Below are 15,930 nucleotides of genomic sequence, written 5' to 3' on the forward strand. Positions count from 1 at the left end.
ATAGATCCCAGAAGGGACATTTTACTTCTCATTTTCCCCACTCTGAGTGCAGAGTCAGTTAATGAAGAGCTTTCCAAGGGCCAGTAGGTTTTCACTGTCTTGTTTTGGGACACTTGAGGGGCGTGGGTGTTCACCAATTCAGGCTCTTGAACTTGGGCCCTGTGGTTAAACAGGGGCTTTCCTTATGAACTACAGTACACCACCCTCACAACTTATAATCTATGCTACTTGTATATGATTAAATTGTAACTCCTAACAGGCGGCGCAATGGCAAAACACATCATATAGATAGAGCAAAAGACCACAGCAGATTTGTGGCCTTTGTGTAAAGATTACAATGACATCAGGACAAAGTATGAGGGTGAAGCTTTGGGCACAAGTCAAACAACCTATCATTTTGATGGTCTGTTGAGCCACAAACCTACAAGGAACTGCTCTATCCTGCCATAGTACAGTTGAAATAGAAACACTGGTAAACTCAGCCTCGTGACTTAGGATTCTTGTTGTTTCACACAAACATTATAGAATATTGCCAGAATGATGGGAAATTACTTTTTGCAAACAGTAAAGTAAGTGTCAATAAATGATTGATGTCTTATTTGGGTCTGATGATGAGATGCATCGTATATGTGTTGTTTAAATCTTGTCTAACTCTCCACGTAACAGTAGCTGTAGTATGTCAGCTGCAACTCTGTCTCCTTGTTTATCCAATGCCCAACTGGTGTGAAACCTGGAAATCCTGAAATGACGGGTTAAGAGTGTAAGCCTACTAAATCTCAGTTCTGAGCCATGCTTTGATAGACATGGTGCCTGAAATTACTCTCCGGCTGCGGTAGTTTTCTTCCTGTCTGGGCAAGAAAAGAGTCGGTAGAGGATGAGGAAGCAAATGACGAATAAGTTGAACAGAAAAGGAATGTAATCATATGACATGTAAGCAGGGAAAATTGTGGCGATTGAACAGAGGGAATAGACGAGAAGAGAGAGGGGAGACTGTGGCTGAGAGCTGTTTTTAGCAAGCAGGCAGAGAGACTGAAGGGTGCAGATAGCTGCTGATGGAGGCTCCCATTTCTGTACGTCAGCGCTAAATGGTATAGTCCGGGCATAAGACAGAAAACAGATAATGTATCGTGCCTCTTGTGGAGGGGGGGTGCTGGCAGAGCAACTTCTGCATCTTGCCTCAGTATATAAAGCGTGCAGATATGATTGATTTGCACAGTTTGGAAGTGAAACTGAAATGTTAAATTTAACACGAGATAGGAGTTAAAACAACTTGAAACCCTCTCTTTTATTCCGCCTGTCCCTCTTTAATATAATGTACATGCCAAATCCCTGACAACATGTCTTATTAGTCAAGGTTGTCGTCAATCTACAATGTAAAAAGTGCACAGATTTATAGGACTGTTAGTGTTTGATCTATAGCTGGCAATGATTCTGTTTTGTTTACTTTGCGTTGAAACTTTTATCTTGTTGATTTTTGCCTCCCTTTTCTTCCCTTTTTTTCCGCTCCTGTGTTTCTAGTTGTGCTTTATAGTTTATGATTTGCTGATAGAAACTGCACGCAGAGGTCTCGAAGGTTGCCTGAGACAAAAGCTGCTTTTCAGCTCTCACGGCTGATACCTCCCAGCTCCGCTCCCTTCAGATAGCCGAAATATGCCGACTGGGGGTTTGAGGCGCGGGGTGGGAGGATGTTGCTCCTGGCCTCCTCTTCCCACAGCGGCCGAGGTGAAAATGACTTTACCATGTGAAGAGGTTGTGGTCGCTCCCGCTACGTACGCAGCTCTGCCAAACTGTCCTTCTCGTCTTCTCTCAATCTGACTGCTGAGGTTATGTTAGGGCGCAAGTACAGAATGTCTTACTTAGAAGTATGGTCAATGTTTCAGGCCAGGTCACGTGCATGTTTTCATGCTTGTGCTTGGTTGAGCCTGGTTAAAGAAAAAAAGGCAAGCATATTCTGATAGGGGTCGTAAGAGAGATGGAGAAAAATGTAAAAACAGTAGGTTGCTTAAAGAGTGTGTCTCTGTGTGTGTGTGTGTGTGTGTGTGTGTGTGTGTGTGTGTGTGTGTGTGTGTGTGTGTGTGTGTGTGTGTGTGTGTGTGTGTGTGTTTTGTGGATAACAATGTGGAAGAGGGCGCGTTTGGGGAGTGTAACAAAAAGGCAAGGAACTTAGACAGCTCTACACCAGGTGAGTTCTCCTGAGGGCAGCTGGGAGTATTTTTCCCCTCATTTAGCAGTTCATGAAAAAACCACAAGCTGCCAGATGTGACAGAGGGCACGCACCCTGCGCACACACTGTAAACACACACACACAAACCAAAAAATCTCACACACAGAAAGGAAACTCAATCTAACCCAATGTGAATTGTGTGGCCCTGAGTTACAGTACTCTAGCATAAGTCGGAGGCAGATTTCTATCAGGGGGAATGTCTGTCTCATTAAAATGAATGTCAGATGAAGTAAACGGACGGTGAAGACATCAAAGTGGTCTGGAGGGAGCTAAATAAATCTGGGTGAATCACAACAAACCCATTTTACGGCAGGAATTTGAATATGAACCCTACCAACAATCCGAAAATTATTAGGTTACATCCTTTATTATTTTGATACATGATCTATTTCATTTCCTTATGGATTGTATTGCTTTTGTTGTTATGGGCCAATAAGACACAAAGTAGTGTTGCTGAACTAAATTAGCTTCAAATAAGTATCTTAAGTGCCTTCAAACATGTACAATCCCTCCGATGTTTGAAATAATGACAGACTATCCAAAGAAAAGCCATTGTCACACTGCGTACCTTTGACTCACCGCTGACCTACATTCCCTTTTGTTATTCCACACATATCGGCACTGTGTAAAACCGCTGGCTGCTAATTGCTTTCACATTACAGAGCAGCCGGGTGATCTTGGTGGCTTTCCAAGACCACCAACACTGGGACATGGGGCGTGCACATTTGCAAAAGCATACCACCAATCGCTGGCTGCATTACTGTGTAAGCAAAGACTAGGGGCAAACATGAAGGCTGCTATCTGCTACGTAACCGGCAGTGAGGGACCGTCTGAACTACTGTTTTTTGACTGTTTTATGACTGCCGAGTCGGGGATGTGATAAAAAAAAAGTGCATGGCTTTCACAATAAAAGTAAAGAGGCTTCACTACACACATCTGGAGGCACCTTGTGTAAACCACTGAGTGATGTAACTCATTCAGCAAGCAGCAGAGTGCTTGTGTGACTTCCTAAACACATTTAACAAGCATGCAGCACACACATTAGCAATGGGTTATTTGTGCAAATTAAACATGGAGGGCAGTGGGCAAGAAATATGTCCTTATAATCTCACAGGTCGTCTACAGCTAACATGGAGGCAGTTTCTAAAAATATGACAATGGTAGCGTTAGCAGTTTTTCTCTCATTCTGTGTTTAAGTTGACATTACTTATCTAATAGTGATGCACATCAAACTGTTCTGGTTTTAAACAAAAAACTATTTCTAGAGGTGATAAGGGACTGGTTTTGTTTTCCAAACAGGATATATGTACATTTGATTTTTTTACAGAATGACCTTTATTTCCCCGCAGTGCTAAATCAAACATTATGAACCACAAAACCTGACCAATATTACCAAAATTAAACCTGGTATCATTTTCTATTTCCATGTGTTCCACTTAATGTCTAACAAGCGTTGCAGAGTTTCCACATTTTAATTAAAAAATGCTAACCACAACAAACAAAACTAGCCAAGGACATACAGAAATAAATAAATGCCGACGAGATGTTACATTGTTGCTCTTTCGGTCACCTAGTCTGATCACAAGGCCGTCAAGCCGTGAATCACAAAGACTTGACCGTCAACCGAACACTGCATGACAGAAAGTGAAGTGTGAATTGTTTGTAGTTGCTATATTTAGTGTTTATAAAAGCACATCTTTGCTTGGAATTTGTTCATTTTAGGGTGAAGCACATCTCTTTCCACATATACACACCAACAAATATCAGACAAAAGACAATGTCCACTCGTGCTCAGGGCCGTCATGAGTAGAGGTTAAGCTAGTCAGCTGGCTTAAGTTAAATCAGTTTTAAATTAAAGAGTAAATGGACTAACAAAGCCTGGGTTACAAAGCTAGGGCAGTGGGGGACAATCGGTCACTGCTGTCTGGTCGTGGACACAGACAATTTAAGAAGTAACAATAACAGGGAGCCAGAACAGAACATGCTCCAGGACATAACTAGAGTAACTGGAATACAAAGCCTTTTCATAAAAAATAAACCTCTTCTTAGGACAACATTTCCTAGGATGAGAAGAAAGAGGAGCCAGTAAATAAAGACAGTGAGGGCTGGAATACGAGTATGCGTAAAACAAGGAAAGCTCATATAAACTCTCGCACTGCCAAACTCTACCACAAGTCCCTTCCGTAAGCTGACAGTAGTCCAAACTGTTGAACAGTCCCAGCAGGGGAAACTTCGGACCGACTCCACCATTGTTTGAACTCCCACTCAAACGGTCATGAATCACAGCGATCTGTCTCGCTCCGAATTATCAGCACCGGCCCACTTCAAATCAGCGCTTCAACAGAGCATGTCAAGAATAATAAGCCACAATGCCCATAGCGGGGAGTTTTTTTCCCCTTCTTCTTTCAATTTCACTGCAGCAGGGCCTTTTCAGGCTGCATACATCTACAGGGACAGGCCCCAGCCTTGTTGTAAAACATCATTACACAATGCATGCAACAGTATAAACAGTTGTTCGTCTCGATGAAAAGCTCAATAAATATTCTATTTAAGTGCAGTGAAACTGTGGCTATATGTGGAAAGATGCTGAGGCTGTGCCATCTCCCCTTTACTCAAATCATGGCCGTAATGACATGACAGGTTTTATGTTCCACTAAAGATTACTGTGGGACAGCAAAATGCTGATGTTACAAAATAATATGCCCTACGAGCATCACTCAACATTTCCAAATATAATTAGAAAAATGTTGCCATTATGTGCTGACATGACATGAGTTTAACTTATATTGTAAAGTACGGATATTTTAGTATGAAGGGTTTAACTGTGTACATAATCAGAGACCCTTAAACTCATGTTCCAGTTGTTACAGCGGCTGGAGGAAATGGTGAGAGAGACTGCGATGTAATGAGCTCTTGTGGGCAAAGCTTAGCATGGCTGAAGCAGCCACGCAGAGGTTAAGCAAACAGGCAGTGGGATCACGCGGGCCTAAGCCTCTTATACAGGCCCCTCTGAGGAGAAGATCATTGACTTCTGATAGGGGGATGAAGGTCAGGAGTTGTCAGAGACAGAGGGGTCGCCGGTCTCGTCTCTCGGTGGCTGTTTGTTTCTGTCCAGTTTTCTGTCATGTGTTTTGGGGTTGTTGTTTTTTAAAATTGAGCCAAATGTTTCAGCTTTTTGATTGATAAGAGTTGCTGAGAGTTAATTTAAGCCTCTATGAAAATATTTTCTCATCTCAATATCGCTCTTAGCGCTCTCAGCTTTCTCTTAGCTGAGCCGGACCCATCCCAGTCCTCACTCACATCCTCGCACTATCAATCTTTTTGTCCCTTTAAAAAAAAAAAAAAAAAAAAAAAAAAAAAAAAGAGTATTGGACTTCTTTCACTCGATGAACCTCTTCCTCTTTCCCTCCCCATGGTCCCCCCTCTCCTGCTGGGAGTCGCAGGGCAATGCAGTTTCATTTCCTGCCCTGCTGAAATCAACGCTCTCTGGGAGAAGGAGGGGAGCGGGGAGGGACAGAGACAGATATGTAGTGAGAGACAAGAAAACAAGAGTGAAGTGTGAGAGGACTGTTGGCATACAGGACACCACCACACTAGTAAGTAAACTTAAACTTGACTTGCTTCCAAGTCTGTGTCAGCTTTGATAAACATCCATCGGGAAATTAAGTAACCATTCAAAGTGGAAATATGAAAAACAGGGGAGCTGCTTTAACGGGGAAACTCAATTTTCCCCTCAACACTCCCCATCATTTAAAAAAAAAAAAAAAAAATCGCCTCAGAGAGGGAGAGAGGGCAGGAGCGGCATTTTGCATCCCACAGGATAAATGTATGAATTCCTGGGCGGGAGCATCCCACTTGACAAGATTCCTTTCTGCCTGAGCTAAAGTCTCTGAGTGAATGAGAGGGAGATGGTGACGAAGAAGAGAGCACAAACTTTGATACAGTCACACAAAGACAGATTCCGGGCCTGTGACTATTCCATACCTTTTTATTACCATTCCTGCACATTTCACCACAAAAACCAACAGTTGCTCCGACATCAAACACAGGACTCCCTTAGTGATTCTACGACCTTCTGGTTAACGCATTTGACCGTCAGTAGGGCTCAACGTCGGACTGTGTTCTTCCGCCCTGCCATTCTTTTCACTCACTTGTTTCCGTTTAAAACAGACCCACAATCTGGAGAGTTAAACTGCACAGAAGTCAATAACTTTGCCTCTGAAAGAAGCTGCCGTATGGTGAGGCCATCAAGCCAAAATGGATTTAAGAGGCTACCCGTGACTGTATGGGTGTAGTAACAGATTTTCCCCAAGACTGTGAAGAAAGCTTTGGGAGTTTGTCAAAAAGTTGGGTGGCAAGACTCAGCACACAGTGTTAGCTTATGAAACAAAAAACAAAATGATTTTTTTTAAATTTATCTTAAATTAGATTTTTGAGAAATGCAAATGGGGGAAGTACCAACTTTCACCAAGAGACTGACCTCATCATTGAAGCTTTTTCTCTGTGGCCCATCACAAAGGCTGATTAAAGACACAATCTGTGACCACGTCTAATGCGACTCAGGAACATTGATTTCCCGGTTGGTGCTGAATTAGGCAGATCTTTAGCCAGCAGTGGTTTGCTAGATGGGCATTTAACTCACGGTACTTCAGAATTACAGCCAGTGAGACCTTTAACTCCAGATTCCTCGGTTAGTGTGGTCAACACAGGATTAGAATGGATAGAAAGGGAATTTCCATTAAAGTCAAATTTCATATGGTCTTCTGTGCTTTTTCTATTTGTGCTAAGTCACTGTTGTTTATTTATGGTTTCTGGTTCCTCTTGACGTTTTTGTCCCTGAACATTATAGTCACGATTTACAGCCATGCTGGACATTCAAACAGACATTGTTTTCAGCAGTCAGGCTGGCGAATTATAGCAGAGTTGCTTCAACGCTGACGAGTTCTGTCAGAAGGATTAAAGGCAGTACTTATCTGCCTTATGTGAAAGTTTGAGAGCCCCTGGACAACAGGACTGAGGCAGACCCTCGTAAGTCTTTTGAGTGTGAATGAGGTGGCGAGGTAAAGACTAGCTGCTAGTTAATGGGGAGCTTGCTTAGAGAACAATGTGACAAAGCCTTTGGTTAAACAAACACGCTAAGGCAATGTCCACACTAATGCAGATACATTTCAAGGTATTGTTTAAGACCATGTCAACACCAAGCCAACTAAATCCAAAAATGCATTATTCTTCTTCCATTTTCAGACTTCTGTCCGCACAAACTTTCTCCTGCTTTTCTTTTCTTAGAATTCCTGTACATGTACACTACTTAGTTGTTTTTGTTTATGTTGTAACCACTTCATTGGCTTTGTGAGCATAATGTAGTAATTTAATAAAAAAATTGTAAATTAAATCATATCCTGATTTTTAAAAAATAATGGTTACTTTGTTTTTTATTCGAAAACCACCTAATGCAGGTATAACAACCAAAGGTTGTTTTTTTGCTAGGAGGCTATTGTAAAGAAAATATATGCAGAAATTAAATGGGAAGAAAAACTTAAAAGTGACGTCACGGGAGACAGACGATTGCAGAAGGACCGTTGGCTGTTTCTGACCATTAATCCCACATAATATTATAACAACACCTCATAGTTGAAACACACCTAAAACAAGCCTGCCAGTCATTTTCAATGAAGCAGAAAAAACATGTTGCACAACATACAGTCAGTACCGACAGCAAAACAAATTCCTCTGATGGGAAAAAGACAAAGAGAAAAGTTGGAGAGCTTCATCGTTTTTCTGCGAAGGCGACAATGAACTCAATGTCTGTTGCAACTCTTCCCCCCTTACACTCAACTATTGTAAACTGTAAACCTGCACAGATGGACGGCTTGAGTGCTGAAGACAGACATTCACCAGCTGGATCACTGAAGTATCAAACAGCCCTTTTGATAAGACGTCATCTACATACCTTAGAAAAGATATTTTGATGTGGTGATAATCTTATCAGATAAGATCAGATCAAACGATAGGTCAGTGTGTAGGTTCAAAAAGTGCTCATGAAGCATCTCGTCTGAAAGGGAAAAAAAGGCTTATACTTTCAAAATCTTGTTGTTACTTCAGTAGATCCCCAAATCTATTTGATGGCCAAAGTAGACTTGTGAAACCGACAGCTTTGAACTAAAAGCCATTTACATGAATTAATCTTCAAAAGACAGAATTCCTCGATGTCAGGCTAAACAGGATTATAGTTTCTATTGCTACCAATTGTAATTACAAAGCAATGAAAGACCAAAAACGGCCAAACACACTTCTCTCTGTATGTTCCACAAACATAAAAACTTCCGAATGACTAAATAAGAGGGCGAACCACAAATCCGTCCTGAGCCCTGAAAAGCAAATCCAACACTACATACTATAAGGGATTCAGTTAATTCAAACTGAACACAAATCATGAGATGCCCCGTAAAATTCAATTTCCTGCAGTCCAAACATCTCTGGTTTAACAATTCCACGAGCAGACTGGTTTGTATTCTAAGCATTTTCCACGTTACACAGCACTATGGGAGAAATGTGCTATTTACATTATTTCTGTGTGTACGTTAGAGGCATGAAAAAATAAACAAATGCAGAAACAAAGAAAAAGAAGGATTTGGATGGTGCAGCTGCCAAGAATCATTTTAGAAGCACATAACTGTGAATAAAATACATGTGATGATGTTGTATTAATAACTGCAGAGTGATAAGTTTATACAAATGTCTCAGTGGAGCTGATGGTCCAATGGTTTCGCAGCATAGCCACAGTACCACGTGGGTGAAAGAGTAGACGTGGAGCCATAAAGACACATCAGGACTGATATTGAGAAAGCCAAGTTATGACTAAACATCCGTCTCATAATCAGCACATAACTGAGTGAACTGAGTGTTTTTGCACCAGCTGACATCACAAAAGACGTCTTCTGCTCAAATCAAAGTTGCAAAATACTGACAAATCATTATAAAGGTCTGTATGAGTGGTTGTGATCGTCTGTAAAGAGAGCAGGGGCTGGTGTGGAGCCACCCCGCTCTCAGTTATTGTTGAGTAAACACACACAGTGTAGCCAAGAGCAGCATGTCAGTGAGCCAGGCAAGAAGGGCCAAGTGGAGGAGCCACACGACGGCCAAAATGAATTGCACAGACAGAGAGGCAAAGGGACAAAATGTGTGTGTGTGTGTGCGTGTGAGCGTCTGTGTGTGTGAAAGACAGAATACCAAGGCCAAGCCAAAACAGTCAGAGAGCGAGCGAGGAGAGAATGCCAACATTTGTCTCATGCCAGTTAGATAAGAGGAGTGCCAAGGAGTTTTCAAGTCATGCTGATGGTGGTGGGGTGACGGAGGGGTTGACTATTCGCTCATCCTCTTGCAGGGAGAAAGTAGGTCTGTGTGTACTGAAAATGTACTTTACGGAAGGATTTTATTAACAACTTTTCTAAAGAACCACAATCATTTGAATCCACAAACAGCGTGTACTTAATAAGTGTTTCTGATCTTTCATTGACGTGTGTGGGCAACATAATAAGGATCATACAGTAGAATAGGTGCAGGCAACAGTTAATGTTTTTTGTTCAGTGCGAGTGACAATGTACTTCACCGGACTACTCAGCCCAAGTACCTACTTTGGGGATGTTTTGAAAAAAATAACCATCCAGCAAAAAGCTGATTTCCTATGCACAGAAATGTGACAACAACACATATTTTGTGGATAAAGCTGATAAAGTGAAATATTATACAATGATAAGCTACTTTTTTGGGGGGAAATAAGTACTAATATTGTTGGCGGAGAGGCCTAGAAAGTTTTTTTTTTTATTTAGTGGAAGGAGCATGGTGTTATACAAAGACCTAATTGTGGCTGGATGGAGATCTGCCCGTCTGCTTACACTGGGGGTTTCTGAAGTCCTTAATGCAATGCAAACAGGGTTTAAAAAGATTTACTCTGACACATATAGGGGAATTTAAAAAGCCATGTTTCATCCTACCCCCAATTAAATTAAATGCAGCATGATCTCCACATATTAATCCCAGGCTAAGCTTGCTAGGAGGACACAAGCAAAGTAGTAATTTGATAAAACTGCAATGAAGAGTGGTCTGAATGAAATTTAGAGCTCTTTAAGCCAGTTCTATTCCCCACAGACCTCAGCATTAAACCTTGCCAAGGGAAATTGATATGCAGTATGTGTGGCTTATTCCATTAGACTCATTAAAGTGTCACTTTGTCATCAGCACACTCTCGCACTTACAGCTTGCCTTACAAGTGCAGTAAAGGACTCATTGTATTGCGTGTGTAAAGTACAGCAGAGTACATTTTTTTATGTGGCGGGTGTAATTTGTCTTCCAGACAGCAGTCGAAAGACATCAACATAGAAAGTATTGAATAGAAGCTATAGAAAGCTATATCATTTGTAGTCTAGCATACAGAACAGGGGCAAATATATATTTTAGTCAATTAATGTTCCATACACTTTTGACAAACCTTAATGCTACCTTTCTGCAGCTTATCCCCCCCCTCCCCACCACTCTACCAGACTCTACCTCTGTTAAAACCATTGAAGTGCCACACTGTCCTCTACACACTATAGCTTCTCAACTGCAACACTAAAACCTGAACCAATGTTTTCTGTTCCTTCTGTTAATCCAGCGCTGCATTTCCTTGAACCCTGCAGAGTTTTGTTTTTTCTCTCCCCAACACACCGACCTCCTGTGCAGACAGTAAATTGCAGGAACAAGGTTTTCACGCTTGGCTACAGTTTGTAGTGGCAGGAACTTTATCAAACGCCTCCAAAGAAGATCTAAGTGAACTGTGTTTCGCCTTTGATTAAACGCTGCCTCTCAGAGGGACTCTGACCGCTAAAAAACAAGCATGCTCCACTGAGTCGGATTTGTGGAAATAAGAGCATTTTTCTGCCAATGTTAGGCAAATGCAAGGAATTGACTCTTCTTACCATTCACAGAAAGGCCTTTGCCTGACTTTGCAGAGATCAGATAGACAAAAAAAAGAAAAAGGAAAACCTAACTCAGGCTCTCCTTCCAAAATTCCTCTGTCAACCAAGCATTGACGTCATATTATCATCAGGACATTCCAACCAGCAACTCTATGGAGAAAAACTGTGCCATTCACTGGCATCGCACATCATATGGAAACTTCATATCTTGTGAACTCTGTACTAATCAATGAGGTAGTCCTGCTTGGGAAACAACAACCACAATAGGAAAGTGATGAAAGAATCTAGTCACAATAAAAGCACTGAACAAGTTATTTGATATCCTGATGCTTTTTATATCACTTAAAGCAAATTGCCCGCTGGCTGTACATCAGTTAAACAATTAGCACACAATATTCTCCACACAGTTTGCACTATGGCAACACTGAGGCACACGGAGCCTTGGCAAACACATGTGCTTAATAACGAGTGGGAAGTAGGTAATTGCCAGTGCACGACGCAGTGTACACACCAATGTTTTAAATCAGTGACATAAAGCAGAGTCTGAGCGTATGATTTATGGCTGTGTCCTGATTGAGCTAATGTCCACGACTTTCTGCCCATTTCACACGCTCAAAATGGAGTTGAACTGTCCAAAAAAAAAAAAAATCAACCCCCTCTTCCCAGAAAAAGACCATACATCTGTTTCACACATACAGTTCCTGCCACATTCTTCTGTGTCTGCCAAAAGCTTTTAGGGATGCACACCACTTGATGCCTGAGTTAATGCAGTGTGCACTGTGCAGAGTGGGAGTTGAGTTTTAGACACAGACGAATCATCTATCTGAAAGAGATGTACCACTCAGACCACGATGGAGCCCAACATTTCCCAGAGCATCTGGATAAAGTACTTATAAACTCAATATGGTCACACATAAAAGGAGAAATTACAGCAATATTGCAATGATGAAAAGCACTGAGCAAACTCTAAATCACGACAGGGAGTGGCTGATTTGCATTATTTTTTCAAGGATGTTTGTAAACCATTAATATGAGTCTAAGAAAATACCAGAAGAAATATGGCAGTACAGATAGACACCCCAGTAGCAGGGAGAGTAGGACAGGCTCCTACACACTCAGTCTGCAGAACCAAGGACTTTTTCCAGAGGTGAAGTGCCTTTAGTGTCAACAGTGTGTCCTGTTGAAAACGGCGCTGAGGCAGTTCCAGCCAACATGATTTATAGCCTCCCTGAGTGTTATTAAAAGGCTAAATGCAACTCTAAACAGATTTCACATAGTCGCTGCCCTGCACAGGACCTTTTATGTTTAGAGGTGAATGTCCCATGTTCAGAAACATTTACACAGTTTATATAGCTGGAAAACATTGCCGTCAATTTATTTTTATGAACATGGCACAGATTATTACTTTGGAGCTAAAGGGCAGGGGCAGAAAGATGTAATGACAGTGACTATTTTCAAAAGATTGATGTTTAAACAAAAGGTGCTTTTACTTATACTGTGGTAATCTGATTGTTCCCGGCTTTCAGAAGAAACCTGATTTCCATGCTGCAAAAACCTTGGTTCAAATTCAGGTTACGTGATTAAGAATGAATCCAGTTGGCACAAACAGATTCTTGCTGGAAATAAAAAAAACAAAAACAGGCCATGTCAACATTCATGTGGGTTTTTGAAGTTTTATTTATTGTGAGCAAATGCATGGAAAAGACTTTCAGAGGAGGACGGGTGTGACTTACAAGTGAAGAAGTGCCGACAAGAATGAAATCTCGTGATCTGTTCTACATTCTGCCTTGTTTAGAAAAGCACCTTGAGGGTTGATAGTGATGCTTAAGCTGTTTTTGGTAAGGACTGGGAAGAATCTTAGGGCCAATTAAAGTTCACATAAACTCAGGTTTTCGTACAAACCCATTATCCAATGTCCTGCCTTGACCTGATCACTGACATTAATCAGAATTTTGTGAACATGTAAATTAAGAAAGAGTGTTGCACTTTTCTTTTTTTTAATTAAGGGGCGTGCATGTGTGTGATTTGGATTGCATTTTGTGAGCCAATGGATCTCAGTTTCAGATATTCTAAGCAGCTGAGAATACATACGGTTTCTCAAAAAACATAACATGCATGCATATATATATATTGTTGGTTTATACATCCGTTGTCACATATGCCATGTACACAAATTCCCTTGCTGTGGCCAGGGGAAGTCCCGATTGTTCCTGGAAATGCTGACATTTGAACCACAGAGACAGACCAGTGACCTCTGACCTCTGACTGGAAGCTGGTAGACTGACCAGTACACCACACAGCAGCAAATAAAGACGGACAGCCGGGCCCTTCAGTTTCATCCTTGTAGCGTTTTCTAAGTTGCTTCTACAATACAGCCAATTATATATGCATTGATCACATGGCACTGCACTCTTCTCTTCACATGGAGTACAGTTGAACCACACTGTTGTTTTGTTCCTCTCTGCCCATTCCCACTGCAGCAAGCCAGAGGAGAGACAAGTCTCCCAGTCATTTACTAACATATCCTGGAGCCTTTTCATTGTTCATTGGTGGTAAATAGCAATTCACGTTTGTGGATGCAAGGGTAGAACAAAGCAGTTAACAGGCATTGTTTTATTGTCCACACCCATTAAGGCTACACCATTTGTGGAGCTACGATTATTCGGATGTAAACAGAAAAAGAGAAACAGCTTTTCACGTTTCAAGCAGTGGGAGGGGGAGCAAAAGTGAATCAGTTTTGCTTCATGACCAACAGTATTAGCAAATAAAATGTAATTTTCAGGGTAGATTTTTGCCGTCAAAAATGTGGGAGTCATTTCCACTTGTCTATTTCCACATATAAAGTAAGGGCTTGGCTCTCCTCCACTCCATATTCGATCATGAAACTCCATTTGAAGAGGTTATAGTTAACTCATCCAGTTAAGTAATGTGGATTAACATTCCTCCCTGCCTCAGAGCAAGAAAGTGAGGAAGAAAGATATAGAGAGGAAGGGGTGGCAAGAGAAGCGCTATAGCAGAAAGCTTTAGTCCCAATGCAGCATATTGCATACACCTCCATTGTAAATAAAAGCCAAAGACATTTAAGGAGGACAGAGATAATCCAAACAAACCCCCAAAAAACCATCCGGAGATAATTCATCACTACCCATCAGGGAGGGGAGGATTGTTTTATACTCGCAATACACTCAAATGCCAGAGAACAGAAAATATTAAAACGTTTTCCACGATCGGCTTTATAAACAAGTCAAACAGAATTCAATCATGCTTCTATTAATCAACCAAAAGCCAGTTACATATACCATCAGGCCATCCTTTCTCCGAGATCTTAATACCACACACTCTGTACAGTAAAAGGCAGTGGAAACATTATTCTTTAGATTATTGAATGGGCAAAAAAAAACTCTTGACTTTCAATCACAGTGGACAGACACATACAATGATGTATTTTAGTGTTTCGTAAGAGGCAAGAAACATTTATGTATTGTTTGCTCAGGCCAGAAAAAAATTGCCCATGTATCCTCAATTAAACCTAAATCTGCATCTCTTACCCTTAAATCGACCTACACCATTGACGGGGTGGATTGGGGCACAATAGCTATCCAGCTGACTAGTTAAGACCTCCTATTGTCTGCCAACAGAGTCAAGTCTTTCCCCGTGCAGAGCCCTCACAGTGACAATAGGACGATAATCTAAAAACCAACGAGCATTTACATGAGAGGGGAGACTGAATGAAGGCAAACAGCTCTGCTTTATAAAACAGTTTGAGGACATTTATGAGATTACTTTAGCAGCGAAAGACAAATAGGGGTGCCCTTAAAATATACGAGCCCATGTGAACACAATGACGGATGAGTTAAACTGCATTTAAAGTGCAATAAAGTCAGCGTAATGCCCAAAACGGGCACATGTAAACAGTCCCCAGAAAAGTTTTCCACGGTTGATATATTACATCGTTTAATTCACGCGTGTTGGGATGCACCGCAGATTAAGTGAGGCCAGCAGGGAAGCAGAGGAAAGACGGGAATGATTATCGAGCGAAGGGGTGAAGGGGGGGGAGAAAGTGTCTTGAGACTCACCAGACGCGCTCAGGTCCAGGACGCTTTGGAGGAGCAGGGCGATCCACAGAGCGCAGGCTGGACATCTCCAGAGGCGCTGGCTCGACGCTGCCCGAGTTGGATACATTCCTCCGGCTCTGTGTTTAAAAAAAAAAAAGCTTCGTCCGCTTTTCACATCCACTACACTCAAGACTTAATTTCGAGCCCCTTCCAAAAAAAAACAATACAAAATGCACGAGTCAAAGTGTCTTAAGAAGTTGTGCTCTGTTTTCAGCTGCTCTTTCAAAGCGCACCAAAACCCTAGAAAAAATGTGTCTGGATGAAAGTTGTCTCCGTCTCCCCTGGTTTCTGTTTCTGTCCTCCTCGCTGGAGCCCAGCACACTTTCGCCTTCTCTGTCTCTCTCTTCAACTGAGCGCAATCCTTCCTGCAAACTTCACCGGAGTGACTTGTGCCCACAGGAGCCACATGGCTCTGATTAGCCACGTGTCGCCACCCTGCGTTCGCTACAGGAACTGTCACAGGGCAGGCAGAGACGTTTCAATTGGAGAAATGCGTTTAGCTGACATGAAAGTGTTCAGGACCCACACCTCAAGAGCCTTTTTTGGGGCCACAAGAAAAAAAATGTTTTCCAATGCTACAGAACAGCTACTAAATGGAGGGATTTGTCAACTGCTGTACTGTTTGCAAAGTCAA

General features: G+C 41.7%; 1 protein-coding gene across 1 annotated transcript in view; it reads right to left on the reverse strand.

The window, feature by feature from the left end:
• ror1 (receptor tyrosine kinase-like orphan receptor 1) overlaps window positions 1-15,618 on the reverse strand; it is a 119,222-nt gene extending 103,604 nt beyond the window's left edge. The window contains exon 1 of the mRNA XM_068707631.1: window positions 15,258-15,618. Within this exon, the coding sequence (XP_068563732.1) occupies window positions 15,258-15,363 (106 nt within the window). The 5' untranslated portion in view covers window positions 15,364-15,618. The remainder of the gene's footprint in view (window positions 1-15,257) is intronic.
• Between the last annotated feature and the right edge of the window lie 312 nt (window positions 15,619-15,930).

Source organism: Cebidichthys violaceus, unplaced genomic scaffold (assembly GCF_023349555.1).
Source record: "Cebidichthys violaceus isolate CVI_PGR_0920_01 unplaced genomic scaffold, fCebVio1.0.p SCAF_13, whole genome shotgun sequence".
NCBI classification, from domain to species: domain Eukaryota; kingdom Metazoa; phylum Chordata; class Actinopteri; order Perciformes; family Stichaeidae; genus Cebidichthys; species Cebidichthys violaceus.